Source organism: Sphaerodactylus townsendi, linkage group LG03 (genome assembly GCF_021028975.2).
Source record: "Sphaerodactylus townsendi isolate TG3544 linkage group LG03, MPM_Stown_v2.3, whole genome shotgun sequence".
Taxonomy (NCBI): Eukaryota; Metazoa; Chordata; class Lepidosauria; order Squamata; family Sphaerodactylidae; genus Sphaerodactylus; species Sphaerodactylus townsendi.
The window spans coordinates 94,727,495-94,755,377 of NC_059427.1; the positions used below are offsets into that span (position 1 = coordinate 94,727,495).

Genomic DNA, 27,883 nt, shown 5'->3' on the forward strand with positions numbered 1-27,883 from the left:
GTCCATGTAATTTTGTTTCTGGTAGCCAACAGAGGCCCCTTTCGCACATGCAAAATAATGCGTTTTCAAACCACTTTCACAACTATTTGCAAGTGGATCTTGCTATTCCGCACAGCTTCAAAGAGAACTGAAAGCAGTTTGAAAGTGCATTATTCTGCATGTGCAGAATGAGCCAGAAACTCAGGAACACTGTGGGAACAATGTATGAGGTGACACCATCCCCTCTTTTTAAAAAAATGCCTTTAAGTTTTCAAAATGAATAGTGGGGTATAGGGATATCTTTTACACAAATGCTGCAGAGACTGTTTTAATCCCCAGAAGAAAGCAACGAAATGCCCAGAGTGAGGTTTTTTAATGTCTGTTACGGCAGGTTATACCCAGTCCTGTAGTAGTTACCTATTTGAAGATTTCTACTGTGTTTTTTTTTTCAGGTACCCACAATATGCCTTTAGTAGCAGCCCAGCCTAATCCTGGCTTTCCAAAAATTTTCCATTGAAGTGACGCATAATGTTCATTAATAGATTAGTTTTATCTCTGTTTGCAGAATTTTTCTTTTGTTTATTCTTGTGCCAGATGTATGGTGACCCAAGCATTTGCTGTACCTTTTCAGAGAGGCTTTTAAAACGTCTCTATTGAGTGATGCTCCTTTTCAGTACAAGTTCTGGCTCTGTAGGGCCCCTCCTTGTGCCAACAGTGAGACAGCTTTGGAGTTAGTCACTCTTCACAACAAAGTCACAGCTGATGCTGCAGTTTTTGCCCTCAGTCTAATTTAAAGAGAGTGGATAATGACTGCTTAGGGGAGAACCCACATGTCGTAGGCGAGCTGTGCTGGCTTAGAAGTCTAAGCACCACCTTCATTACAGCTCATGCAATGAGGTGAGACTGAAGGGTCACAGCAATGATTTGCATACAGTTTGACTCAGCAGATAGTATTCCTGTGTGCTTTGGTAGTTTATGGTCCTGCAGAGCCCCATGTAAAGGTTTCTGATTTTGCTGTTTGGGGCCTTCTTTGCCTTGGACACGTATGCAAGAAAGCAGCCTTCCTATCCAATGACAATTCATGAGAATAGGTTCTTCCTCTGGTTCAGGAGGACATCTAGAGTGGGTGATTCCCACCCCTTGGTATAGAGAGGCAGGAACTTTTCTTCAACTTCCTATATCCTGTGGTGGGATTCACCTTCTCTAGTTCTTTTCCTGCCAAGCACAGGGAGAGTAGATTTCTGTTTTGGCTTTGAGACTTGGCTTTCTGTTCAAAACCTTTGATACTTTTTTTCCTAATCTTTTCTCTTTTCCTAACTTTCTCTAATTCTGTCCTTTCGGGTCAGTTTTTAGGCTAGATCTAGGGCTTAAATAGAAACAGGAATTTTTCCCATGCTTTTCAGCCGATGATGGGGGACAGCAATGGGGACTGCTTTCTTTCTGAATCTGAAATGGAGGCTCCCCTCATGGCTGCTGCTTTGGAGGCTCAGCAGCGAGTCTCTACCTGCCCAGGAGCCAACTCCTTGGTAAACCCACAGGTAGCAAGCAACAGCCCCAAGCACACAAAGAAGAAGTTGTGCCTTTCCACAGTCCCAGAGAAACTGTGTGCTGCCATTTTGCCTTGTACCAGGGCAGGAGAGGCTTTTGAATGGTTTGTTCCTAACTACAGACACAATGTATCTTTGCCTTAGCATTTCATTTGCAAGTACTAGACGAAATTGACAGAAAGCCGCAATCAGCCTGGTTTGTGCTTTTTTTTCCTTGCCCTTACATTAATTCAGTAATAAAAAGAGGGAAAATACTTTCAAAAATGGAGGCGGGAGGAGAAAATGGCTAACAGGGAGGAGCAGCAGCAGATTGTGGTGGGGAGGGAGGGGAAAGGGAAGTATATAATTCAAAGCACATGCTGTGGGTGAAAATCCTGCGGATCAATTGAAGGCAAATCTTGCAGAGCACTGTAAATGCATAAAAGGGCCTAACAGTCAATCCCCAGCCAGGAGACAAAGAAATCTGTACATTTTCTTTTGGGGCCTGCAGTTCATTTAATGTTGTTGCTTCCACGCATGCAACAATTTGTCGCAACAGCATTTCTTTCTCTCTTCTCCCTAACCAACTTCTTATGATGTAATAATAATCATTGCTGCCAACTGTCACTCCATTTTCCTTGTATCTAGGACCAAACTTCATTCTGAAACATTCCAATCCTCATTGCACTTAGTAAGAATGAACCCTGGGTTTTTGTTGTTGTTTTTAGGCTGGCAACTGCTGACACATATTCCTTAAGGATTAAATTGATTATGTTCTTAGGAAATTTATGGTGATGCCCTTTAAATGGCATAATTTCCATTATTGCTTGCCAGACTGTTGGACCCCAGGCTAAATGCTGAGCAAGTTTCCGGACAGTAATTCCCACATTTGACTAGAATGCCTGTTGGCCTTGTTCCGAAATGAATATTGTTATGGTTTGGGTTTTTGGGTACGTGTGTGCATTAAAGTAATTGAAAAATTTGATATGAAAATGCCACCCTAGAACTTTCCTAGATACTACAAATTAGAGTCTTGGATGTGCAAGTACTTTGTACTGACATCTGTCATAAATAATCCCTAGTGCTGTCTCAGCAGTATTAGTAGCCTATTTAATTTTGCCTCTTCAAAAAGGAATGTTTGCAAGGAAAACTGTGTAATCCTTGCCACCCTTTCTGCGTTTATTATCATACATTTAATAGGATTGTTGGCATAAACTTCAAAGATCAAGGCTGTTGAGAAGATAACTCATTCTGAAATATCATGGATAAAATATCAGCTGATGACTGACCATATTTTGTGGTTTAAAATCATATTTCTTTTGTCTCATCACCTTTGGTCAAAGAGTGAGTGAGTTTTTGAAAGTGTTGACTCCTCCCACCAGGCCTGAAGTAGGATTTTTATTTATTTATTAAAGTGTTAGCAATCCACCTGGCCTCATGGTTCAAGGCAGCTTACAATAATAGTTAAAAAAACGAGAAAAAATACAATAGTTAAAACGAGAAAAATAGTTAAATTAGTTAAAACGAGAAAAAATACAAACCCGAAGGATGAGTGCACACCATGACCAGCAGTGCAGCGAACCCTCTTTCAAACTACTTTCAGTTCTCTGAAAAAGATGAACATTGTCTATCTCTAGCCATTAGTGTGGGAGATGATTCCGCAGGTGGGCAAACAAGGACAGACAGTCGACAAGCTGTTTGATCTGTGTCTGAGCGAGAAACTCCTCTAACTGAAGAGAACAGAACTTTATAGGACCAGTACTGGTTCTTGTGACATCTGATTGGTAATGAGCAGGTGGCTGCAATACCAGCCTCTTGCAATCTACATTAGTGGCATTGCAGTATAGCAGAGATCACTTAGCATTCTCTGAGAGCCAAAATAGTATAGTGGTTAAGAGTAGATGGACTCTAATCTGGGTTTGATTCCCCACTTCTCTTCATGAGCAACGGATGCTTATCTGGTGAACTGAATTTGTTTCCCTGATCCAACGCATAAGGCCTGCTGGTTGACCTTGGGCTAGTCAGAGTTCTCTCAGAACTCTCTCAGTCCCACCTACCTCGCAAGGTGTATGTTGTGGGGAAATGCAGGGAAGGAGCCCGTAAGCTGCTTTGAGACTCCTTACAGCTGTGTATAAATCCAAACTACTTCTCTTCTTTTCTCCATCAGCAAGTTCCATCATGGAGGAAGAAATAAGGTTTCATCAGGGTTGGTTTTATTTAAAAAACCACAGTGCTAGAATATTGTTATACCATTGTGTTATAGTATCAGTATGTGTCCCAGGTTCACTGGATTGTTGGTTAGTTTGTTTTTAAAATCTCTGACCGTTTCCATTGGGAAGATATGCCTTTCTTCTGACATCTACATAAGGGAAGGATTTAGAGACTTGGAATATTGGTATAGTGCATATTGGTATAACATTATATTGATACAATCTAGTACTGTTTTATTAAGGGGTGGGGAGAATGGGGTTTGGGCCCTTACTCTTCAGTCTTCTGGTTTGAGACTCCTGGCATTTTTACATAATGGCAGTTCCTTGATAAAATATCTGCTGATGCATTTACCAATCTTGGATAAGATGCAGGCATTTAGCATAAATCCATCTTTCTGAAGTGGATCTTTGGAAAAAAATCTGGAATATCTCAGCATCTGAGGTAGTATTACCCAAATTAAAATGTTAAATATTAGGACAGGTGGCATTTTAAGAAGGATCTGTTATGTGGTAAGGGAATGGTGCAATGAGGGAAATCCATAATGTTTGATGAGTGATCTTCTGGACAGAAGGGGTATTCTTTTACAATAATTCACGTATAAGCAACTACTTCATGCCTTTTCGCATATGTGACCTGCATGGCAGTGGTATTCAAGATTAATCTTCTACCTGGGCACCATTAATCTTATCCTTTGAAAGGGGCTAGCTTTTTATCTGACGTGTGGTTTATTTTAGTATACTTCAAGGAACCATAAAACAAAGCCCAGTTACCAGCCTTTCTCTTAAACAGGATTTTTATAGTGCCTTTGAGCACTTATTTCTTGATCAGTAGAAAAGACAGCTTGATCATGGATGCTTATTCTGGAAGATGTGCAGAGCAACTGCATATCGAGTAGTATTAAGTAGTATTAAGACCATAAACCTGGTCTTTATTCTGCATCTAGTTCAAATTGCAGTTTGTTAAAAATCTTGACACCCAATGTCTTTCCCCTACAGATCACCCCATGGACTTGTATGTTACTCTGATCATTGGAGCTTGAGATTTACCCTTCCACTATGCTCTGTTTTGCATTATGGAGTATATAAAAATGTAAAGGGTTCCTAAAATTGCCATGGAGTACTACAGTGTGGTTCCATACTTTATCCTTGGGCAATCTTAAGATGCCGACAGACATTCATTGTTGCACCCTCCATTACATCCACCCTCTACCCTGCTTCATAGACAAATAGGTTTTAACTTATGAATAGCTGTAGATCATGTTGTCACGGTGTCTAGAATCTTTCTAGTGAGAGATATTGATTCCTGGATACTAATATACCACAAGCATGACAACCTAGAATATACTGCATTACATATGTAGAAACTATATGTTCCCTTTTGTTTTTTTGTTTGTTTGTCCTATGATCTATTGAGCAACACTGCATTGAAGAGAAGCAGGCAGGAGGTTCTATGCCAGGGGTCTCAAATATACGGTTCTCCAGATGTCCATGGACTACGATTCCATCAACTCTGCCAGTTGGCCATGTTGGCAATGGCTGATAGGAATCATAGTCCATGAACATCTGGAGGGCCCTAGGTTGGAGACCCTGACTTATGCCATTGGCCCCGTGACATTTTGTCCAGAAATGACACAAACTGCCAGTAGTCTTTGGAACCTGTTCTGCAGGTTCCAAATCCATGTTTTGCAATACACAGTAGTATTTTTTGTGCCTGGAGCAAATTCTGGTAGCACTCTGGGGATCTGTTACTCCTGCTGCCTAGAAGCTACATTGTGTTTTCCAAATACAGCTTTATTTTCAATAATAATGACTGTATATTTGAAAAAACAGGAATAGAAAAATTAGCATTTCAACAAAACAAAACCTCACACCTTAACTACTTGTGTTTCTTCTTTTGCTATGAATGTAACAAATGGCATGCTATGTTGGACACCAGCAAAAATTAATATCCTAGTAAAATATTTTAAATTCAGATTTACCGTTGAATTCACAAGTGCCCTTTCTTCTTTCAACATCTTGGCAAGGCAAGTCATTATCAGCATACATTTATCACTTATGTCAGTGCTGGTGTCCAAGCTGCAGTATCGAGGGATTCATTATTCATGTTATTTAGAATGGTATACTGAGGGCAGACCTGTACTGGAGATGGAAACTAATAAAGGAATGCATTCCTAGTAGACCTTAGAAAGCTAATGAATTCCTTTCTGCTCTCTCTGCCTGCTCAAAGGTTAAAAAAAAACTTTGCTTCAAATAAATAACAAGGCACTTCACAGCTATGTTGCTTGTCTCTGTGCTAGATGACGGTCAGTACACAATGATCTGTGTGGGGCAGGGGGTGGTGGAAGTTGGACCATGGATACCTGGGTTCACATCCCCACTTAGCCAAAAGGCTCATTGTGTGTTCTCAGGACAGTCGCTATCTCTCAATATAACCTATTTCACAGATTACAATTAGTATACCGTGAGATTTTCCTTACAGTCACACCTTCTCAGTTTTTTGAGAAAAGGCTTTTTAAAAAACAAATTTAAGAAATAATAAGGCCACATTTACATTCTACTCTTCCTCCAAAGAATATGGGAATTATCTCATTTTCTCCTTACATTAATGAGAGAAAGTGCTAACCAAGGCCAACAAGTCAGATCTATGGCTGATTATGGGCAGGACGAACCAGAAGGGCACAGTCTTCTATAACTTCCTTGTAATTTTATCTTTGTCTTCTCAGTAGACCGTAGTTGCCTTGTTTCAGTGCCTTTTACCAGAGGTCGTAGACAGTGCCAGAGCACTCCTACCATTCTACCTCATCCCACTCAAGATACTGTCTGACTTCTGTTATCTTCCAAAGATAACAGAATAGTCATTTCATCCAAAGCTGCTCAGGAGAGTGCACAAACAATTTCATGTAAGGCTCCCTCACAATGCTAGTGCTTCATCTGGGTTCCACCATATCCCAGAGGAGCCAGAAGTCTCCCTGAATGCATAACAGCTATTTCATCAGACATGTTAACTAGGAGTATACATTCATGTCGACAGGACCCTGGCTGCTGTTAGACTTACTCCCTGTCCTCTGGATCTGTCCTCCTCCTGGCTAATTAGAGCATGCCGGGAGGAGTTGCAACCCCACCTGTTGAATATCCTCAACTGCCTCTTTAAATCCTGGTGATCTGGCAAATTACCACCCCATTTCGAATCTTTCGTTTCTGGGGAAGTGTTGGAGCAGCTTCAGGGCTTCCTGCAGGACACATCGATGCCATCACAGATTTGCTCCACATCCAGCTTGACTGAGAAGGTCATGATCCTGTGGGACTTTCGAATCCAAACAGACAAAGTGTTGAAACACAATACACCAAACATCACCATGATCAAGGACAAGAAAGTGAGCATCATCGACATAGCAGTCCCCGGTGACAGCAGGGTCACTGAAAAAGAACATGAGAAGGTCACTAGATACCGCGATTTGAAAATCGAGCTTCAGCGTCTATGGCACAAATCAGCTGAGGTCGTCCCAGTGGTAACCGGCACGCTAAGCGCCATCCCGAAAACACTAGGGCAGCACTTGAAACATCTTCGAATTGACAAAATTAACATCTGTCAAATTCAGAAGGCAGCCCTGCTGGGATCAGCACGAATACTATGCTGATACATTACAACTTCCTAGTCCTCTGGGTGAGGCTCGAATTGTAATGAAAGGCCAACAACCAGCTAAAGATCTGGCAGCTGTGAAATCTACCATAATAATAATAATAATAATAATAATAATAATAATAATAATAATAATAATAATAATAATAATAATAATAATAATAATATATCCCTAAAATGAAATTTCTCCTTAAATGTGTGCTTTTGAGTTGGTGTAGGAATAACCAGAATGACGTGAAATATGCTTTAAATTTTGGGAGATCAATTTTACCATGTTTTGGGTTGAGAGATGCAGGAGGAGGCAGCCACAAGAGGGAAGAGACAGTGAGCGATCTCTCCTGCTATTCTGCTCCCTGTATGGAGGACAGCTAAATTTACATTATAATTTCTTTTTTTTAAAGGGCATAATTCTCTGGTGCCAATATTCCTGAACATGTAAAATGTCCCCAGAATAGATTTCTGGAACAGTATTAATGTGCCCAATTTTTTGGGGGGGATAACAAAAACAATGCCTTTCCTGAAATGAAATTAGCATGAGCATTTTTGAAGTGCATACCCCTATTGTTAATAGTGTTTATGTCAGTTAATATTAATACATTTTTATAAGTTACTTTGAGAACTTTTTTAGTTAAAAAGTGACTAATAAATGTATAACATAAATAAATGTTGCTGTTTAGTTTCGTAATAAACCTGTGAGAGAGGTTAGGAGGCTAGCTTGTTGAGGAGCAAAAGTGGGGGATCTTGTATAAATTCAGATTCAGAGTACAAAGGAATAAACCTCAGCTCCAAGAATAACCATTCTTTATTATACTTACTACCCACACATCCATGGTGATACTCTCCCACTCAGATGAGAACTTAAACAATCTGTCAGAGAAGTCCTCAGCCCTTAGTCTTGAAGACCTCTTTGGTTTGAGCTGTAATGCTGGCAGTGAACCTGCTGGTCTCTTATTTTTACTAGGATAGGAAGCCTCTTAACCCCACCTGACTGAGAGAAGGAGAATTTCTGTTGTGTCTGGTATCTCTCCCCTGAGTAGTATGGGACAGAATGCTGGTAATACAAGTGCTGCAGGAAATAACTAAGCTTATATTGTTGGGATGGCTGAGCTGTGATTCTTGAAGATTTTGGTGTAGTGTTTGATGCTCTGAATGAAGGTATGGATCATCTGAGAGGAAGATCTCAGAGGAGTGGCTGAAGTCGGACACTTTCCCTAAATCCTATCTGAGAGGCAGGGAAAGTCTTCCTTACATCTGCCACCCTATGAGCCGGAGAATGTTGGGTCCAGAAAGTTCGTGTCGTTTCGGCAGTGACCGCCAACACCGCTCAACAGACTGTTTGGGGTGCTGTGACTCTAAACTGTGGTCTCAGTGACATAATTGCCACTTGTGGTCCAAATCTGAATGTTGGCTTCGATGATGTGAGGTTGAGTGTCACCTGCAGTCTGATGCCAAGGATACTAACCACAGTGATCTGCTCCTTCTCTGCCCAGCTCTGGACCAAATTGTCAAGAAGAGTGGATATGGCCAAGGACCATACAGTCCTTTTTTTTTGCAGGTTGCACCAGTAATGCTGGGAAGGGTAGAAAGGCCCTTTCCAAAATTAGTGTAAACCTGAATTTACAAAAAGTTAACTCAAATCAGAGAGATTACAGAATAAATGGGGAAACATTCTTTTCCCTATTCCAGATGTTTATTATTATTTCTTTATGTTACTACAGCAGATCCATCCCTCATAAATATGAGGGAATAGCTATAGGCTCTTGGATTACATGACCACTTCAACATTAAAATGTTTTCCTATGGTTGCCATCCTACAGAGCAGTAGGAACACGTAGCCATTCAGTATGCTAATATAAGGTATCAGGAAAATTGTCTAACTCGTATGATTAAAATAGAATTGATGGTGCTTGCTGTCTGTGGAAAATAGTGGCCCTGTATTTCATGGGTGCTGCTATTTCCATTCGCCATGGTACTTTGGAATTATCCTGATTATTAATATAACTTGCTGCTCATCAGGTTATAAGTTTCTGGCCTGGATAATTAAGAAAAGGCAATTGATAGTGACATCTCTAATTACTTGCCAAGAATAATTTATCTCGCTATTGACAAGGCAAATCCTTTTTGCTATTCTAAATTGTTCTAAATATATTTGTTTTCCCATTAATTGAGCCCAGCAATAATCAGTGTGAAAATACATTTGTAGAGGCAATTATCTAATTCCCAGAGCGTATTAAAGTCCAGTTATGTGCAATACTGAACATCTTTAAGGGTTTGTAGGTTCTCCATCTTGTCCGGAGTCTGCTGTTGTGAGCAAGCCTGAAGCCTGAGTTATAGTAGTTTATGGAGAGTCTGTTCTGTGATTTTTAGCAGTGGGCAAAAGTAGACAAGAGCAGTGAAAGACAGGGAGCAGTGAAAGCAGCGCATGAGAGAGTGTGAATGAAGATACTAGAAGTAGGAGTTGTCTTGATCACTGAATTGTTATAGATTGTCTGCTGTGCTTCACTACTCTTGTGCAGATAGTGTATGGTGATGTTCTGGTTGTCAGTTGACTCAAGGAGTGGATGTATTTTAGTTAATTAGTTATTTATTTATATTAAATGGAGCACAGTCTTGATAACTCTACAGTAAGGTGACCAGATGGTCACCTTCGTCAACTGGGATGGTGGGCAGACCCCAGTGCGTGCGGGCACACACTCGCACAGCCTTTTGGGGCACTGTCGTTTCCCGCCCTGTCACAGGCCGGGAACGGCAGCGCCCCAGAAGGCAGTGCGCTCCTGCAGCCGCGTGCGCGCGCGGCCGCAGGAGCGCACAGCCTTCTGGGGCGCTGCCGTTTCCCACCCTGTGACAGGGTGGGAAACAGCAGCGCCCCAGAAGGCTGTGTGCTCCTGCGGCCGCCCAGGAGGCTGCCGCACTGCCTTGCGCCCCAGAAGGCAGTGCGGCAGCCTTCCAAAACCCGGGACATTGGGGGAAACCCGCAGGACACGGGACAAGTTCTCCCAAACCGTGAATGCCCCGCCAAAAGCAGGATGGATGGTCAGCTTACTCTACAGCAGCTCTGTAAAGTAGGCATTGTAACCATTCCCATATTGTAGATGGTGGGGGAGAGGGATAAGGCTAATAAAATACCTTGCCAAACATCACCAAATGAGTTTGTGGGTGAGATGAGATTTGAAATGAAGAATTCCACGTTTATCAACTTTATAGCAACAGCTCTACTGGAGATATAAGCAACTTTTCCAGGGGAAGGATTGAGAGTCCCACATCTATTCCAAGTATGCTTTTGTTGTGTACTTCCTATTTAACAAGCTAACCTAGAAGGCCTCAGCACAAACGAGAGAGGCTCCATTCAATTCCCTGCTCAAGCTGCAGAACAGGCCTCCACACACTGTTTGAGCCATTGCTTCTAGTCAGAACAATGAAAACAGCTGAGCCCTTGCCCTTTTATGATGAATGTCACTGTTCGGTTTTAGGGTACCAAGCCTCTGGTTTTCTCAAAGTCGTGCCTTCCCTTGATGATCCTTAAGCATGAAGTGTGCCTGTAAGGTAGGGTTGCCAGCTGCAGGTTCTGAAATACCTGGACATTTGAGGGTAGAGCCTCTGAGGGTCAGGAGAATTTTAAAAAATCCTTGCTGGGAAGCTACGAAGAACCACCTGGTCAAGTGTGAATGCAGGTCAGTGCTACTTTTGAGAGGGAGGAGGAGGCAAGGGGATGTGCTGGTGCTCCATACTGAGCCTCCTTTGCCACTGCCAGTCACATCTAGAGGTCAATTGTTGCTGCAGGTGAGCAGAGAGCGGAGTCTTCTCGCCAAACTGAGGGACACTGAAGACCATCTTGGGTGCCAGACATAGCTCTCTGAGTGATTTACAGAGCATCTCTCTATCCAGGACCACCTTTCCCTCTGGGTCCTTTCCCTGGTCTGACTGTCCTTTGAGGACATTCCTGCCTTTGAGCCACTTTAGACTAGATAGCACAGGGTCTCTTGCTCCCTGTTTGCAGTCACAGAACACTTCTATTATAGTCTTCAGAAATGACAATGGTGGCTCTTGGGCACAGTTGTTTGAGAGGGAGGCTAAGCAGGTGGGTACAGGGGCGGTGGAGAGGCTAACAAGCGGTGTCCATCTCCCACAGCAATACTTCCCTCACTGACCTGAGATCAAACTGCCACCATCTCCGTGACTATAGGAGAGAGAGGTGACTGCCCCAGGGGTTGTCTTCCTCTTTTCCTTTCACTGATCAATAGAGTCCCTTGACTTAATGGTGCTAGTATACGGAGCCACGTGTCCTTACATAAAGCACCTAATGCCCCCATCCTACTTCCACCTCTCCTCAGTGTCAGCCATCCACAAAGTAGGTAACGTAGCATCCTTTAAGGCAAGTTGCTGTGGGCAACACACTAGATTATTCCTAGAGCATTGCTGTGAGGTTGACATCCCCCCCCCCACACACACACACCATATTTTAGATCTCCTGAGGGAAGGAGTTTGGGCCTGGGTGCAGACAAATGGCAGCCCTAAGCCTAAGTCATCTGCATAGTGTAATAAGCCCGTTCTATAACTTCGCTGAATAGCTACTGGTTATTCTTTCAAGATATGCTTAATTCTCAAGGGCAGCTTGATGGCTTCTGTGATAATTGTGAATCAATACAAAATAATAAATGGCTCTAAATTGCACTGTAATGAATTCAGGTACTCCCAATTATTAAAAGTATCGAAGAGCCATTATCTCATTTTATTTATTTTTCTCAATTGATGAAGGGTTTTGCACAGTTTACCAGAAATCCTTGGGATCCACTCTCTGGGGGATAAAATCTTCATTGTAATATTGAAATGTGTTTTATTTTTGCAGAAAGTATTCCATAAATTTAAGGCAGTTAAATCATGTCTGTATATGGATTCTAGGAAAAAGAATCAAGCCTTTGTTGTAACCCAACTTCCTTCCAGTTTCCAAGTGTAGTTTAAATCTCAGTATGCATCTAGAATGTTTAAAAAGATAATTGCTTCCTTTTAAATGGGTGTCTCAAGGGCTTCTACTGCCGGTGAGTGAGGAAAAAAACAATGATGGCATTATTTTTCCTTGGTATTTACTCAAAGATGGCATGGGTGTTGATTTACAGAAAGGTTAAAATTAATAACTCAAGCGAAATCATATTTTGCAACACAATCTTAGTTTCCTCATTATTGGAATTAGGAGTTAAAAAACAAGTCCATTGTCTGACATAATAATTTGTATGTTCTACTGGTAGCCTACACCTACAGAATGTTATTTAGTCTTTTCTTCTTGATATTTAATGGTCTTGAATGACTGATGAACAGATTAAATAGATTCTTTATGAGTCACCAAAAATTACCTTGAAGTTTGCATAGTTCATTCTACCTGATGGGAAACAATATGTATGATGATCCAGAAACCTTGCTCCTGTTGACAACCTAACCTGTTTTTCCTTGAAACTAAGGAGCAACTCTCACAAAAGGGGTAACCTTGGAGTCCAGACTGTACCGCATCACATTGTGAAAATGTTTCCCTTGCCTTTTCCCACAAAACACTGGAAAGCTGGCAATTTGGCGAACACACTAGTCTATTACCATCTTGCCTTACATCTAGTTTTCAGTGTGCTAGGAACTGTATTTAGCTATGAGCTCACATCTATAATCTAAAGTAGAACAGCCCAGGTACAGGTTTACTATGACTGCTTCCCTTTAGTTTATTTGTTCTGAATTTGATGGTATTTTTTCCTTGCTTCCTTATAGAATCATGGCATATTTGTATACTTCTTGGGATTTCCCTGGTTTTCCCCAGATGTATCCTAAATCTCCAAAGTTTTAGGAAAGGTTATGGAAATTGGAAGAGCCTGTATGGCTGCTTTGTGGGCAGCAAAATTTGTACTTTCCTGATCCCACTCACACAGCAGCCATTTCCCCATAGTGGTTATGTCCTCACCTCTCCTCAGCAGTGGGGGATTTTGGGTTTATTAGTCAACTAAATATTGTTTATTGATAAAATGTTATAACTATATATATACATGTAAAAGGTTTTCTGGTTTCCAAGCTTTCATTTTCTTATTAAAAAGTCATTCAGCTCCTTTAATTGTGGTGCTTAGAGTGGCAAGGCATGTCTGTTCAACAAAAGGGGCAAGAGCAGGGATCCCCAACATGGTGCCTGTGGTTTGGGATAAATCATGCTAGGTGTCTAGGAGTAATACAGCTCCATACTCTCTTGAATGTACAATGTTATTTTGCTTGCTGTCGTTTTGAATCCATCATAGATATGTCGCACTGTTCCTGCAGTGGGGGTGGGGGTGGGGGGAGGGGGGTTGCAAAAAGAGGTCAAATACATGGACTGTTCCCTTCCTCTTCTAATTGGTTGGAAATGAGTGGATGAATGAGGCAAATTAACTCTGTAATTTCAGGTTCTGTCACTTTGGCAGTGCCTGACAGTTTGGGGGTTATGTTAATTAAGGCTGGCGTGTTGTTAGCAATCTGCATTCTTGATTTGGTGCCTCCACTCAGCACCCTAATGAGATTTAAATAACATTAAGTTTGTGCCTGATATAAAAACTGGGTTGCTTGTTCTGACCATTTCTTGGTTATACAGTTTTGGTCCTTCTTGATTTCTGTCTCATTCAAAGCATGGGAACTGCTAAAAGCAGAATTCAAAGATAGTGAGTTAAGAACTGGAGTCATAATGCCCTGATAGAATTGTTTCTGAAGTTTTGGGAATGCTGGATTTCCAACTGGTATTTGTACTCTGCTTTGTTCCCCAATGGGGATCTAAAACAGTCAACATCATTCTTTCCTCACCCATTTTATCTTCACAATAACTCTTGTCAGATCAGTTAGACTGAGAGAAATGATTTAACTACGTTCACTCAGTGAACTTCTGTAGCAGAACGGGAATTTGAACTTGGGCTGCCAGATCCTAGTCTGACACTTTAATCACAACACCAGGCTGGTCCAAACTCCTTACCCTTCCTGTGCTTCAAAACAGTTCTGGGAATATAACAGAACTGTAAGATGGAACACTTTTATAAACCATGATGTTTGGGTGGCTTTGCAGGAGCTTTAAACAAGTGTGGCAGAGAGTCTTGTAGAGGTTAGTTTCAAAACCACTCCCTTTCTTTGGTTTGTGGTGATTTTACCCTTAATTTTTTTAACCTGCTCCTAGTTTTAGGCGAAGTACAGTTTTGCATTTCAGTTGGTCATGAGACATAATTCGTACAATACGTATTAGGTCAGAAGGTTATACTATGGTTAATTATAACTTTATAAAGTTCTGTATAACTTTAAGGTTCCCATAAGCCTGAACCAGAATAAATTTGTTTAAAATGATAATTTTGTGCACCTGTTTCAGTGAGAACAGGAAGAGAATCAAGATCTGTGTGAGTAAAAAGAGAGATCCTTGTACTTAATAAACACTGGATTTCTTGTCCTTTTCATAAAATGGTTGCTTGTTCCACAATGAGGAATATGTGTGTGTACAAATGAATATGAAGTAACAATCTGGCCAAAGCAAAATAAACAAATAATTTATAGTGTGTCTACAACCCAATGAATTACAATAAAATGGGCTTTCCCATGGTGAAACTGTCTGAAAGATTGTTATTTTTAATGTTGAATGGCTTTTTATTTCTAAAACGTTTATTCTTCCTTACAGTCACCTTTGACCATTTTGAAATTTTGAGAGCCATTGGAAAAGGCAGCTTTGGAAAGGTATGTTTCGTAGACAAAACTCATGATTTATATGATGGAGACTGAAGTATTCCATAACAAATTAACTCTTAAGATAACTAGGTGGAAACACAAGCAGCTCTTTTAGAATATTGCATTGCCAGTGATAAAAGCTGAGTCTTATCTTCTGAAAAGGTAGGGAGAATTTTAGCTAAGTTCCTTACAGCCTCAGAATCTTCAAATTATATTAAGGATATTAAACTGTTCTCAATGATAAGCCAGACCTGCCGGTTCAATTATATGTAAATATCCAGTAATGAGAGACCTTTTGCTGGTACAAATCAGGCCATGTTGGTGTAACCCCCATGCCCAGAATGGGTTGGCCCAGAATGGGTTGACCCAGTAAGGGGGTGGAGACTTGGAGCAGCAGAGAGGCTGCAAGAGCTCTTTTGCAGAAGAAGCAAGGCTACCAGACTTGGACCTTGATTTCTATAAGCCCTTAATACCTTGTTAAGGGTTTTCTTGTGTGGTTGTAATGGGTGAGAGTTCTCCTGGAAACCTTCATCATGTTGCAACCTGTTCATCAAGCCCTTGGAGTCTTCAAAACCAACCACCAGCAAAGAAGAATTTGGACTTGGCAATATCAGTAGACTGTAAATAGAAGGACTTGAAATGCAACCTGAACAGGACCTTGAATTGTAACGTTAAATGTTGATGTTTTACAAGTGTTAATTGTAAAGAAAAGTAAACCATTTTGTTGTTTAAAAATTGGTTCTTTGCAACTCCTTCCAAGTACTGCCCCACAGAACCCACAAGCTGAGGTTACATTGGCATTCTGCCCCTTTTCTCCCAACACCATGACTTTATTATTTGAGAATAATGGAATGTTCTTTGAGAAAAATGGAATTATTCTTCACTAATAATACTATACAGCCTCTATATTTAGCAAAGCAGAACCTTGCCTGTATTAAATAGTCAACATTTCAGGCAAACATTTCAGGTGACAGGCAAACCACAGAGTTTTCAGCAACTGTATTCTCATAAGCTCCCATTTTTATCTTTAGAAAGTGTCACAGCAAGTTTGCCCCAAATACTATATAGATGTTTGGTGTACATCACAGGGTTGCCAGCCCCGAAAATGATGTAATGTTGTTACACTGTTGGCAATTTTTTTTTCTCCCACGGGCACCAGAGTGGTGACAGGCAAACCACAGAGTTTTCAGCAAGCTGTCCAGCAGCCTAACACCCCCAGCGGGACTCTAGCATCCCTAACTTTAGGCTGTTATGTAAGACCTCTCAACATATATAAGATAAATTAGTTTGAGATTAAAAGAATAATAATACTTGGCTTACCTTAATGTCATTGATTTACAGTAGAAAAGTACCATTTTAGTTTTGGGTGCTGACTTTTAGCATGGTTGACTAGGGACTAGCGTATGCTAGGAAAGAACAGGGCTTTTTAAAATAAGGTAGCACCATAAAGTTTTAAATTTAATGCAACATTTAATTAAATGTTCCATTCTGTAGAATATACTGTCTTGACTGCTTTCTACAGGTATGCATTGTTCAGAAAAATGACACGAAGAAAATGTATGCAATGAAATATATGAACAAGCAGAAATGCGTTGAGCGGAATGAAGTGAGAAACGTCTTCAAAGAGCTGCAGATCATGCAGGGACTTGAACACCCTTTCCTTGTTAATCTGTGGTAAGCAGAGCATGTCTTTTTGTAAACATTTCCAAAATGTCATTCTGTAATGATGTAGCTGTGGCTTCTCTGGAAATCTAGTTCTGTTTTATTTGTTTCGTTTCAACCTTGTTGCAATTATTGGCACAATGCTGGTTGGCTTACTTTTTCCAGCAAGCACCTGTGAGTGCTCAGACAACCTGGTTTTCCTTTGAGGGAAACAGCAGGACTTCTCTGTTCAGTTCCTTGCCTCACTTCAAGTAGCAAGTGCCATTCTGATTGATTTTATTTCTTTCAGAGTAGAAATTGTAGCACTTTGGCCAAACAGCAGATGTGTTAGATATTGTCATGGGACTCTTTTGGCTGGGAAATAAAATAAGATAAATGAACAGTCCCAAGTTAAAAATTATTCCCAGAACGAAAAACAATCTTGCCTCAGAAAGAAGTCTTGGTGCCTTCTCCTGAGAGTTCTCTGGGCAGGAATAAACATGAGGGAACATGCAAAGGTTCTGTTTCCAGTCTACAGTAACAAAAAGGCTGGTCCTAGATAGTCTATAAGATATACTAGCGGGGCCGGCCACGTGTTGCTGTGGCAATTGTCCTTCTCATCACAGTCTGCAACACACACAGATGTCCATGCAGGTCCAATGATCTGCAGCATAGCCTTTTGGGGTGGTCAAATGGAATCCCTCTTTCCCTTTTCAATTCAAATTGTTATATGGTGGTGACTTTTTTTTAGTACAAGGTAACCCTTTCCATTCCACAACAGAACTGTCCAGAGTGCGAATCCCGCTGTCCATGAGGCTGGTTGGCATGCACAGTCCTGGCTTGGGTAAGGCAGAACTGGGACAAGGAGGCTATCCCAGTCAGGCAGCAGAGTTCAGGCCAGCTCCCTGGGTTCTTAAAGGGCCATGTGGAAAAGAAGTGGAGCCAGTAGTGTTGGTTCGCCCCCACCCCGTGGATTTTCTTAGAAGAAAAAGGCAAACTCCAGCTCGCTTTTAGTAAAAGAGAGCTGTGGGGAATATGGGTGAGGAAGTGGGTAAGTGGTGGTTGGATGTGAGGGAGGGCAGAGTGAGGTGTGTGAGTATGAGCTGGATGTGTATGAGAGTATGTGTGTTGTGTGGTAGCAGTGGGTGAGGCACAGAGAGTGAAAGTTACCTGGGTGTGAGGGGGGGAAACCCCACCTGACGTCTCACACGGAAAAGTGTGTATGTGTTTCACTTCCACTCGTATTACCTAACAGTATTACTTTGCAATAAATAAGTGGGTTTTGGGTTGCAGTTTGGGCACTCAGTCTCAAAAAGGTTCGCCATCACTGGTCTATCATCTCCTGATCTGCCCTAGGCACTTCATTTAACACTATCATTGTTATTGTCCTGTACTGGTACGATTGATATCCTTGAATAAAGTAATTTGCCATTATTCAATCTAGCAGTAGTTCCCTTTTTTAAAAAATCAAATATCGAGGAGAGGAACAAAATGTCACCCTATTAAGTGCTCCAGGAAACTAGCTGTAATCACAGTGTTGCTTGTATTATTTGTATCCTTCTGCTTGGCTGCCTCATTTGTTTTATTGTTCCTGTTTAATCATATTTTCTGTTTACCAGTTCAACCAAGACAGACATGATTTTCAGCATCCCATACATTGGAAATCCAACCAGGGCAGCAATGATTTTAAAACATCTGCTTTATATCTGTTTTCTTGTAATTTACATGACTATGCTAGTTAAAGATCAGAGGGCAGGTATCACAAAGGAGCTGCCTGACCAATTTATATATAATTTTTAATGTGTATTTTAGCTTTGCTGGAGGGGAAGTGAGCAGAGGTAGACTGACCATTTAACCTACCTAGAAATTTCCTGGTGGACTATTACAGCCAAGAGCAAGCAGAGCCAAGCCGCAGCAACTTTGCTAATCTCTCAGGGCCCACTTGGCTTTGAACATTCATCAGCAGAGACAATTAGTGTCAGTTCACTGATAGTTTCCTCCTACACTGCTGCCAGTTTTGAGGAGAATGGAATGAGCTAGCTAATGCCCTTTGGTGTCCCCATTCAGTTGAGTAGTCCTGAAGTGCTGACTTACAGTGCAGCATGCGGTCACTCAGCTGGCCATTCATCTAGTCCATTTTCACTTCCCAGGCCAGTCCTGGAAGTGAGAGGGAAACTAGGAATGGAGTATGGAGGTGATACCCAGGCAAGTCATAGTCAGACAGGGGGGCCATCTCTGCTGGGACCAGCTGAGTGCCCTACTAATCATAATCTTGATATCATATACAGCCCAGACTAATGGAGCAGAGCAAGGGTAAGATGGCCATCAATCTTAATTCACGGGCTTTAATATTAATAGGGTCTGCCTGACACAATGTATCAGTCTTTCTGCTCCTTAATTAAGAATGCATAGCTTAAAACTGTGCCCCTCCAGAAGGCATACCCACTCGAATCTGGTTCACAACACCCACTCTTGGGATTATATACCTGCCTCTGGCTTCACAAAGAACTTATAAATATCCATGTTAGCAAACCGGCTAGATTGCCTTGCATCCTTTTCTCCCAAACATTAACTTAATTTTAAAGCTGCTATCTCACTTTTAAGATCATCAACCTTCTAGAGTTTCTTTGTTTTAACAGTCCAACCTCATCAAGATTTGGAATGTCCTTGTTTTAGTTTCATCAGCACAGCCTGATACTCATCAAGCCTTGGGCTCTCGCAGGTCTTAATCTCATCAAATAATGTTCCACAGCATTGTCCATGCCTCTGAACAGAACTTTGCTTTGTTTCAGGAAGATTGCTCCTCTTATAGCCAGAGGGTCATTTTTTCCCCTACAACTAAACCCTTAAAATCCATGGCAAATCGCCCTGCATCTTCTCTCCTTGTGCTCAACATCATTTTGTGAGAAGTGCTGGCTGCTGCCTCTTGCTCTCCTTAGACCTCTTCACTTCTGGAATGATAAATAAATGCCAGTATCCTTGTCTATTCTGGCTATTGCTCATATCTGTATTTTCTTAGGATCCTTAAAATTCTGTGTTTTTGTGCTTGCCAGTTTGTATTTCTTTATTATTTTTAAATCCCTTAACAAAATTGTACTCCTCTTCCTTTGCGGCATGGTTTTGAGTGGATTTCTTTGGGGGATGGACCTCTATATAAATTGGCGGAGGTTCCCAATTGTGTGGGGGTTGTCTGGGGTTGAGGGTGGAGACCCTCCCCGGACTCTGCCGACCCCCCGACTGTGGCAGCAGGCTTGGTACAGAGTGGGAGGCTGGTGTCACCCACAGTCGGCACTTTGGCAAGGAGCCGGGTGCCGCCGCCGCCGCTGCTGGGTGACCAGACAAGGAGGGAGGCACCGGCACAGCTCCCCAGAGATTTCAGTGGCAGCTGCAGGGACTGGAGTCCATGCAGGGCCAACAGGCAGCCCAACAGCGTCCCCAGCTGCCCAGCACATCCCTGAGATGGTGCCAGAAGGGCTGACAGCCCACTGGCCTAAGTAAAGGAGTAGGGAGGCGGCAGCAGGACAACTGGACAGCTTGTCACCAACCTCTTGGGAGGGGGCGGGGCAGGGAAGGCGGGGCCCAGCACCAGAGCAGACAGGGTCGCCAAAGGTGGGTGGGGGAGAAAACTGATTGGGCGACGGGGCTGGGAGGGGCCAGAAGGAAAGCGGAAGAGGATTAAAGGGAAAAGGAGCAGTCATTGGGGGTGGGGTTTAGAAGAGGCATTTGGAGAGTGAGAGCAGAGGAAAGGGAGAGGGAGGAAAGACTGGGAAGGAGAGTGACGGCAGAGAAGGAAGAAAGGAGGATAAGGCGAGCCGGGGAAGGAGGGGAGGCTGGCGCGGAAGACTGGCGAGGAGGGGAGCACAGCGGGGATAGCACCTCCTACTGTCAAGCTGTGGGTTAGAAAGCTGCTTGGCACAATCTGTCCCCAGGACACCAGGGGCCAGGACCAGGGCAAGGGACAGCAGGATGGGATCGGGCGGGCTTCACCACAGGGGTACACAAAAATTACAAACTGGGTTTGTTAATATGGGGGTACAGTTTCGGGAAATAGGTTGCCAAAGGGTACACGAGTGAAAAAAGGTTGAGAACCACAGTTTTGGAGTCATCTGTTTGCATTCTCAAGCTGTTTGTGACTAGACTGTATTTCCAGTGTCAGTTGAACCACACTTCTGTGTTTCTGGACTCTGCCTCTAGTAGGTTTATCAGCCTCAAGACTAAAGTTCTCTTAGAATTACATCTGATTTCCTGACTAGATGGATCAATATCCTTGGAGGAAATGACAGCCTCAGGGGGTGAGCATCCTCCCATCCCTGAACTCCAGTCCCATCTGTGAACTTCCTCCTGTCTCTGAACTCTTCCCTCTCCAGTCACTGCCTCCAAATCCCTGGGAATTTTCAAGGCCAGAGTTGGTAACCCTAGCTAACCCCACCCACTCATTTGTGCGTTTGCAAGGGGAGGAGGAAATAATATCATTGTATTGCTGAACTCCAGAAATATAACTCTGGAAAATGTGCATATGGAATAGTCTTCTTTTTCTGATTAATTGGTAGGTACAGTGTTATACACATCATTCACTTTTTGTAGTTTTCAGGCTATCAACACTGGGATTGATTTGTAGAATGATAAAACATGTTGATCCCTCCATCTTTGCTTGATTTAATGTGTATTTTTCTCCTGATGCAGGAAGGATGAAATAAGTTTCAGTTAGCATTGAACACTGAGCATAATTCTATTAGATTTGCAGTAATCATTCAAGTAATGGAGCCGGGAGTTGTTATGTGATTTGGCTTTCATTTTTTAAAGTTTTTGTGGGAAGCAGTGGTGATGCCACCATGGGCAGGGGGGCGCGACGCACCATTTCTAGTCATGTGGGAAAAATCCTCCTCCCCCGTGGCGCCCTGTGATGCACCACTCCACCTACTTTTAGGAATGGAGTAAGCCGGAAGCCTGCCTGCGTTGCCTGGGCCTGGTGGGAACTACATTTCTCAGGGGCTCCTGGGAAATGTAGTTCCCACCTGGCGCAGGAAACGCAGGCAGGCTTCCGGCCTTCTTCTCCAGCCAGCTCCTTTCCTAAAAGTAATTGGGGTGGGGTGCGTGGGGGAGGGCGCCATGGGGGGGGCGCCATGGGGGGCACAAAAGCCAGAGTGTGCACTGGGTGCACTCTGTCTAGCTACGCCTCTGATGGGAAGCCATTGGTAAACAGTCGGTAGCAAGAAACCAGAGGCGTTCCTCCCATTGGGCAAAGTGGGCAGTTGCCCAGGGCACCCCTTGTGGGAGGCGCAAAAACTGCAGGTTCGTTTGTGGGATTTTTTGTATTTTTAGTGTTTTTCTGTTTTTGGCCTGCAGAGGGCGCAGTTTTAGGCTAGCCCAGGGGTAGGGAACCTGCGGCTCTCCAGATGTTCAGGAACTACAATTCCCATCAGCCCCTACCAGCACCATGCTGGTAGTGGCTGATAAGGGTGTAGTTCCTCGAGCTCCTGGAAGTTCCCCATTCCCCTAGGCTATCCCAACTCAAAAATTTCACAGGGATTTTTTGGGAGACTCTCTCCTGATGATGTCCAGCCAGGTTTGGTGAGGGTTTGTGGTTTAGGGCAGGGAGTGCAGGGAACCTGCAGCTCTCCAGATGTTCAGGAACTACAATTCCCATCAGCCTCTGTCAGCATGGCCAATTGGCCATGCTGGTAGAGGACTTTGATGGGAATTATGGATTCCTGAGCATCTCTGAGGCCTGGTTTAGGGAGTCCAAAGTTATGGACTCCCAAATGGAGTGCCCCCATCCCCCATTGTTTCCAATGGGAGCTAATAGATGTGGGCTACACTTTTGAGGGTCCATAACTTTGGACCCCCTGAACCAAACTTCACCAAACCTGGGTGATATTATCAGTAGGGTCTCACAAAGATACTCTGAAATTTTGGTGCTGCTTTCTTAATCATTGCACCCCTGACAGCAGGCACCCCCTAAATTTCTCCAGATTTTCCTTTTAAATCCACCCCTTCCTGCCAATGCTTGTTTTCTTTCTTTCTGTTGTTCTCTCAACGCCTAATAAAGGTTGTTGTTGTTGTTGTTGTTGTAGATTTCACAGCTGCCAGATCTTTAGCTGGTTATTGGCCTTCATTACAATTCGAGCCTCACCCGGAGGACTAGGCAGTTGTAATGTATTGGCGTAGTATTCGTGCTGATCCCAGCAGGGCTGCTTTCTGAATTTGACTGATGTTAATTTTGTCAATTCGAAGATGTTTCAAGTGCTGCCCTAGTGTTTTCGGGATGGCGCCCAGTGTGCCGGTTACCACTGGAGCGACCTCAGCTGGTTTGTGCCATAGATGCTGAAGCTCCATTTTCAAATCGTGGTATCTAGTGACCTTCTCATGTTCTTTTTCAATGACCTTGCTGTCACCGGGTACTGCTATGTCGATGATGCTCACTTTCTTGTCCTCGATCACGGTGATGTCTGGTGTATTGTGTTTCAACACTTTGTCCATTTGGATTCAAAAGTCCCACAGGATCTTGACCTTCTCATTTTCCATTACTTTCTCTGGACAATGTTCCCACCAGTCCTTTTATGTTGTAATTCCTGCATAAATTCCAGTGGATCATCTTGGCCACTGTGTTGTGTCTCTGTTTGTACTCAGTCTAGGCAATCTTTTTGCAGCAGCTGAGGACATGATCTACAGTTTCATCAGCTTATTTGCACAATCTGCATTTTGCATCGTCTGAGGATTTTTCAATTTTGGCCATGATCAAATTTGTTCTAATGGCTTCCTTTTGAGCTGCTAAAATCAGGGATTTAATTTCCTTTTTCACAGTACCAGTTGTTAACTACAGCCAGGCCTTTTCGTTGTCCACCTTGTCCTTGATCTTTTCCAGAAATTGGCTGTGCAGAGTTTTGTTGTGCCAGCTTTCAGTCCTCCTTTTAATCGCATTTTTTTCTGTAGTCTTGTTTGGTTTTCTGGGTCTTCAGCAAATGTCTGTTCTTCACTTCAATCAATGCCTGTTCTTGACTTTCCTTCACATAATCGGTCAGTGCATGCTTCTCCTCTTCCACTGTTTGCTGTACTTGCAGTAAGCCTCTGCCACCAGACCTCCGGGGAAGGTATAATCTATCAGTATCACTGCGTGGGTGTAAGGCCTGGTGCATTGTCATAAGCTTCCGAGTTTTTCTATCCAATGCATCTAACTCAGCCTGTGTCCAGTTGATGATTTCAGCAGTGTACCTGATGACGGGTATGGCTCAGGTGTTGATGGCCTTGATGGCATTCCCACCGTTTAATTTAGATTTCAGAATTTTCCTGACCCTCTGGGTGTGGGTGTTGTTGTTGTTGTTGTCGTCGTCGTCATCACCATCATCATTATTATTAAATCCACCCTCTTCAGCATGGATTTAAGGTCCCCAGTTTAAACATTGAAAGTGATGCTGTTTCAGGGTGGGGGATAATCCACCCCAAAGCAGCATCACTTTCAATGTTGTTTAAACTGGGGACCCCAGATTCTCCCTTTAAGGTGGATTTAAAAGGAGAATCTGGGCTTCCTAGTTTAAACACCATTGAAAATAATGCTGTTTGGGGGTGGATTCCAGCATCACTTATTTAAACTAGGGAGCCCAGATTCTCCATTTAAATCCACCTTAAAGGGAGAATCTGGGGTCCACAGTTTAAATAACATTGAAAGTGATGCTGTTTCCCCCCAATTGGGGGGACTGGATATAACACCATAAAATGTTTTCATAGCAGTAATAAAACATTTTGAAAGCATTTTGAAAATGTTTTCAAAAATATTTCTGCCGTGTGGCATGGCCCATTGCTGTGTTCAGATTTGTGAGTTGGGGCATGTTCTATAATGTGATGGTGACTTTGAAATGACCTGGTGGAAAAAATCATTGTTTGGTCACGGTGGGAGAGGGTGGCCGCCCATGGGGGAGGGGGGGCATCAAACTCAGGTTTTGCCCAGGGCTCCAGTTTGCCTAGGTACGCCTCTGCAAGAAACTCATTCACTGTTAAGGGATAACGATATTGACTTTAAGCAGAAGTATGTAGTTCAAAACAAAAGTTGGAACTAAGAGAAAAATATCATTATCTATTATGGGTGCTGCTCCCGCAGCCTGCCAGCCCCCCGTTAATGAACGAATACCCAATATTTGTGAAAAATGCTTTGTGACTTTAGGTGAAATCTACTGAGAAGTAGTGATGTGAGTTTATGAGGTTTCTAAAGCCTTTGCCTTTAGAAAAATGTTACTATGTATCAGGGCTGAAACTAGAAAGCAGTTGCCCCAGGCGCAGGAAGCAAGGCGCAGGAAGAGTGGGCCATAACAGCAGCCACTGATCAGAGGCTACGGTTGCTGCCCAGCTGTTGCATGCACCACCCTATCCTGGAGTCGAATCTAGGAGAGCCAAGGGGAGCACACAGACTAGTTGTTGACTTCTGTGACCAGGCCAACACCAAGGAAAGAAAAGGCCCAGCCACGCCTGGTGGATCCTCCTGCTCGCTGTGGGCAGTCTCCTTGCAGGCAGCTGCAGCCTTGGCCAGTAAGTTGTGCACCTGATGCCACAGAAAAGCACCAGAGCATATGTCAGGGCTGCATCTAAAGGGTGGCATTTAGGCAGGGAAGCAGCACTTGCTTGAAGTTACCATTAGTAATCAAGGAGAAGAAATGTGGAAGTGGCATTGAGTGTCTCTAAGAATAGCTAGAACCTCTAGAAAAACTGACTTTAAAAATTCACCTGTTGCCTCTTGGAGCAGCCGTGGACAATAAGAGATGCTGCTGGGACATCTGGTATTCTTACTTTATGCCATTGTAATGTTCTTTCATGCATATATTCACTGCGTTGACTGATAGCTTGCCTGTCTTCTTCGTGGAGAGTGCATATTTCCAAAGCATTCTCTTATTGTGGGGTTTATGTTTTGAACTTATACTTGAAAGATTCATGGTATACTTCACACCAAACTGTCGGCAGACAGACCCATAACAAGATGGGGGAGGGGCATTTTCTAAAATGCTCTAGCAGCCGTGTCTTCATACGGAGGCCTATCTTAATTCATGAACTTTAATACTAAGCAGAGTTTTGCCTGACACATGCTTTCCCCCTCCCAATCAAGTATGCATACCAGTTGACAATGCCTTGCCAGAAGGCTCAGCAATGTAGATCTGAATAATAACAGTTCAGCCTTGAATAGGCACACTTGTCCTCAATCCCACAAAGGACGTGCACATACCTTGTGCCCTGAGTCTATCAGTGAATTAAATAGATTACCTGAATCCTTTCTCCCTATGTTAATGTGATCTTAAACCTCCTGTCCAACTATAAAAGAACCATAAATTCCCTGGAATTTCTTTGTTTAACACATCAGGCTTATTCTGACTTAGAATGCCCGTAGTCCTAACATGATCAATTCAGTCCAAACCTAGTCAGGAGTTGGGTGCTCCCAGGCTTTAACCCAATCAAGCCTTTTCCCATAGCATTGTCCCTGTCTGGGAATGGAACTCTGCTTTGTTTCTGGAAAGCACCTCTCTTTTAATTGCCAGAGGGTTAACTTTTCCTATAACTAAACCTCCCAACTGAAGGCAACTTGCCTTTGGACCTTGTTTCACCCTTGATATCTCAAATAGATATCTCAAATAGTTGTCACTTTGTTTTATTGCTGTTTTAATTTCATTTTTAAGAAAACATGGAACTGTAGACTAATGGTATACACCACGATAAACACCAAAGGGCAAGGAGAAGTTCAATGAGCCATTGACATTTATGGAAACCTAATAGAACATTGATAAAGTTCAACTATTCTATGATAATTAATTAAAAATGATTTCCTTCTTTCACAATAAGAGTTGATTACTGCAGTTTGTCTGTGTAATTAGTGCTGATATCAAACCTGCTGGTGATTGAAAGATCCTTTTTGTTCTAATAATGTTAATTTTTTTACTATATTTAACTGACCAGTTGACAAAATCTTTTGTACTTCCATTTGGCCAAATTATATATTGCCTCAATAGTTTATATTTGACAGTATTTGCTAGCTGACTTGCAATACGTAGTGCTATTGATAACAGAAAATGCTGTTGTATATTACACTGGTGTTCAAACGTTCTGTCTCAAGAGAATACTTCCCACATTGACTTGGTTGCCAACTAACTTAGATAGAACTCCTGCACATTAACTAACTGGGTCATTCTATAGGATCCTGTTCATGAAGAGCTCTTTTTGACTTCACTGTCTCCCATTGTGAACTGAAGGTATACCATAGAACTCAGCATGACTTTACGCTGCAGAGGGGGATTAAGAAAGGGCAAGCTGTCAGTCTTCTCATTGCCATGCATTCATGAAACTTGCAAAGAGACAAAGGTGCCTTGGAAAATAAGTTTATAAACTGTTAGTATGTCATATTTAATAGATGACATTTAACCTATGTTTTATCTGACATATTTTAATAGAACACGTGCAGTGGTATTTGCTTGACAACATTTTACAGATAATAACATGCAATAGTAATTTGTATTTAACTTTGAACAGCTTATCTTATATTTGAAGCTTGCAGAAATCGAAATGACAGATGCCTTGAACATCCAAATGCAATTTTAAAAAAATTGAATGGGAAAATTACAGTATTACGATATGTTCAAGTATTTGATTCACTTCTTCCTAACAAACCCCCCCTTTTCCAGAATGTCACAGCTCTATAAAAAAAACAAAAACAAAGGATGTTCCTGTAATGCTTGTGCTCTTGTTACTGATCTTCATCTGTGAAAGGTTTTAGATAAGCTTTGCTGGTTGTATAATGTTTGTCACTGGCTATAAGATGAAAAGAAATGCAATAGACTATCATGAGAGGTGCTGTCTACAAGTGTTCCCTGAGAGTTTCATGAAGGATGCTTGGGGAACAGATCACTTGATAAATGAAGGCATCTGATGGCTCTCGTTGAGTTAGAGAAATAAATGATCTGCAATCTCTGCCTTTGTGTGCCAGGAGATCTAGACTATTAATAATGTACCTTTAGCAGTCAGTGCTGAAAGAAGGAGGGGGGGGGGTTCATTTTCTTGCAGCAATGCATTGAATCAGAGGAGATTAATTATAATTTTGAGTGCATCTCACATATCACCTTAAATTTTAATTCTTGCTCAAACTGAAGTTGTAGGCAAACGCCTGGATTTCATCTTCCCCAATGCTGCAGTTTTTAATGAAAACCTTATGTTCCTAT

The 27,883-nt window shown here is 42.3% G+C and overlaps 1 protein-coding gene across 1 annotated transcript in view; it reads left to right on the forward strand.

Annotated features, from left to right (window-relative positions):
• The window catches only part of STK32A (serine/threonine kinase 32A), a 99,499-nt gene that overhangs the window by 9,200 nt on the left and 62,416 nt on the right, over positions 1–27,883 (forward strand). Inside the window, exons 4-5 of the mRNA XM_048491248.1 lie at positions 15,007–15,062; positions 16,576–16,727. Coding sequence (XP_048347205.1) covers positions 15,007–15,062; positions 16,576–16,727 — 208 coding nt within the window. The remainder of the gene's footprint in view (positions 1–15,006; positions 15,063–16,575; positions 16,728–27,883) is intronic.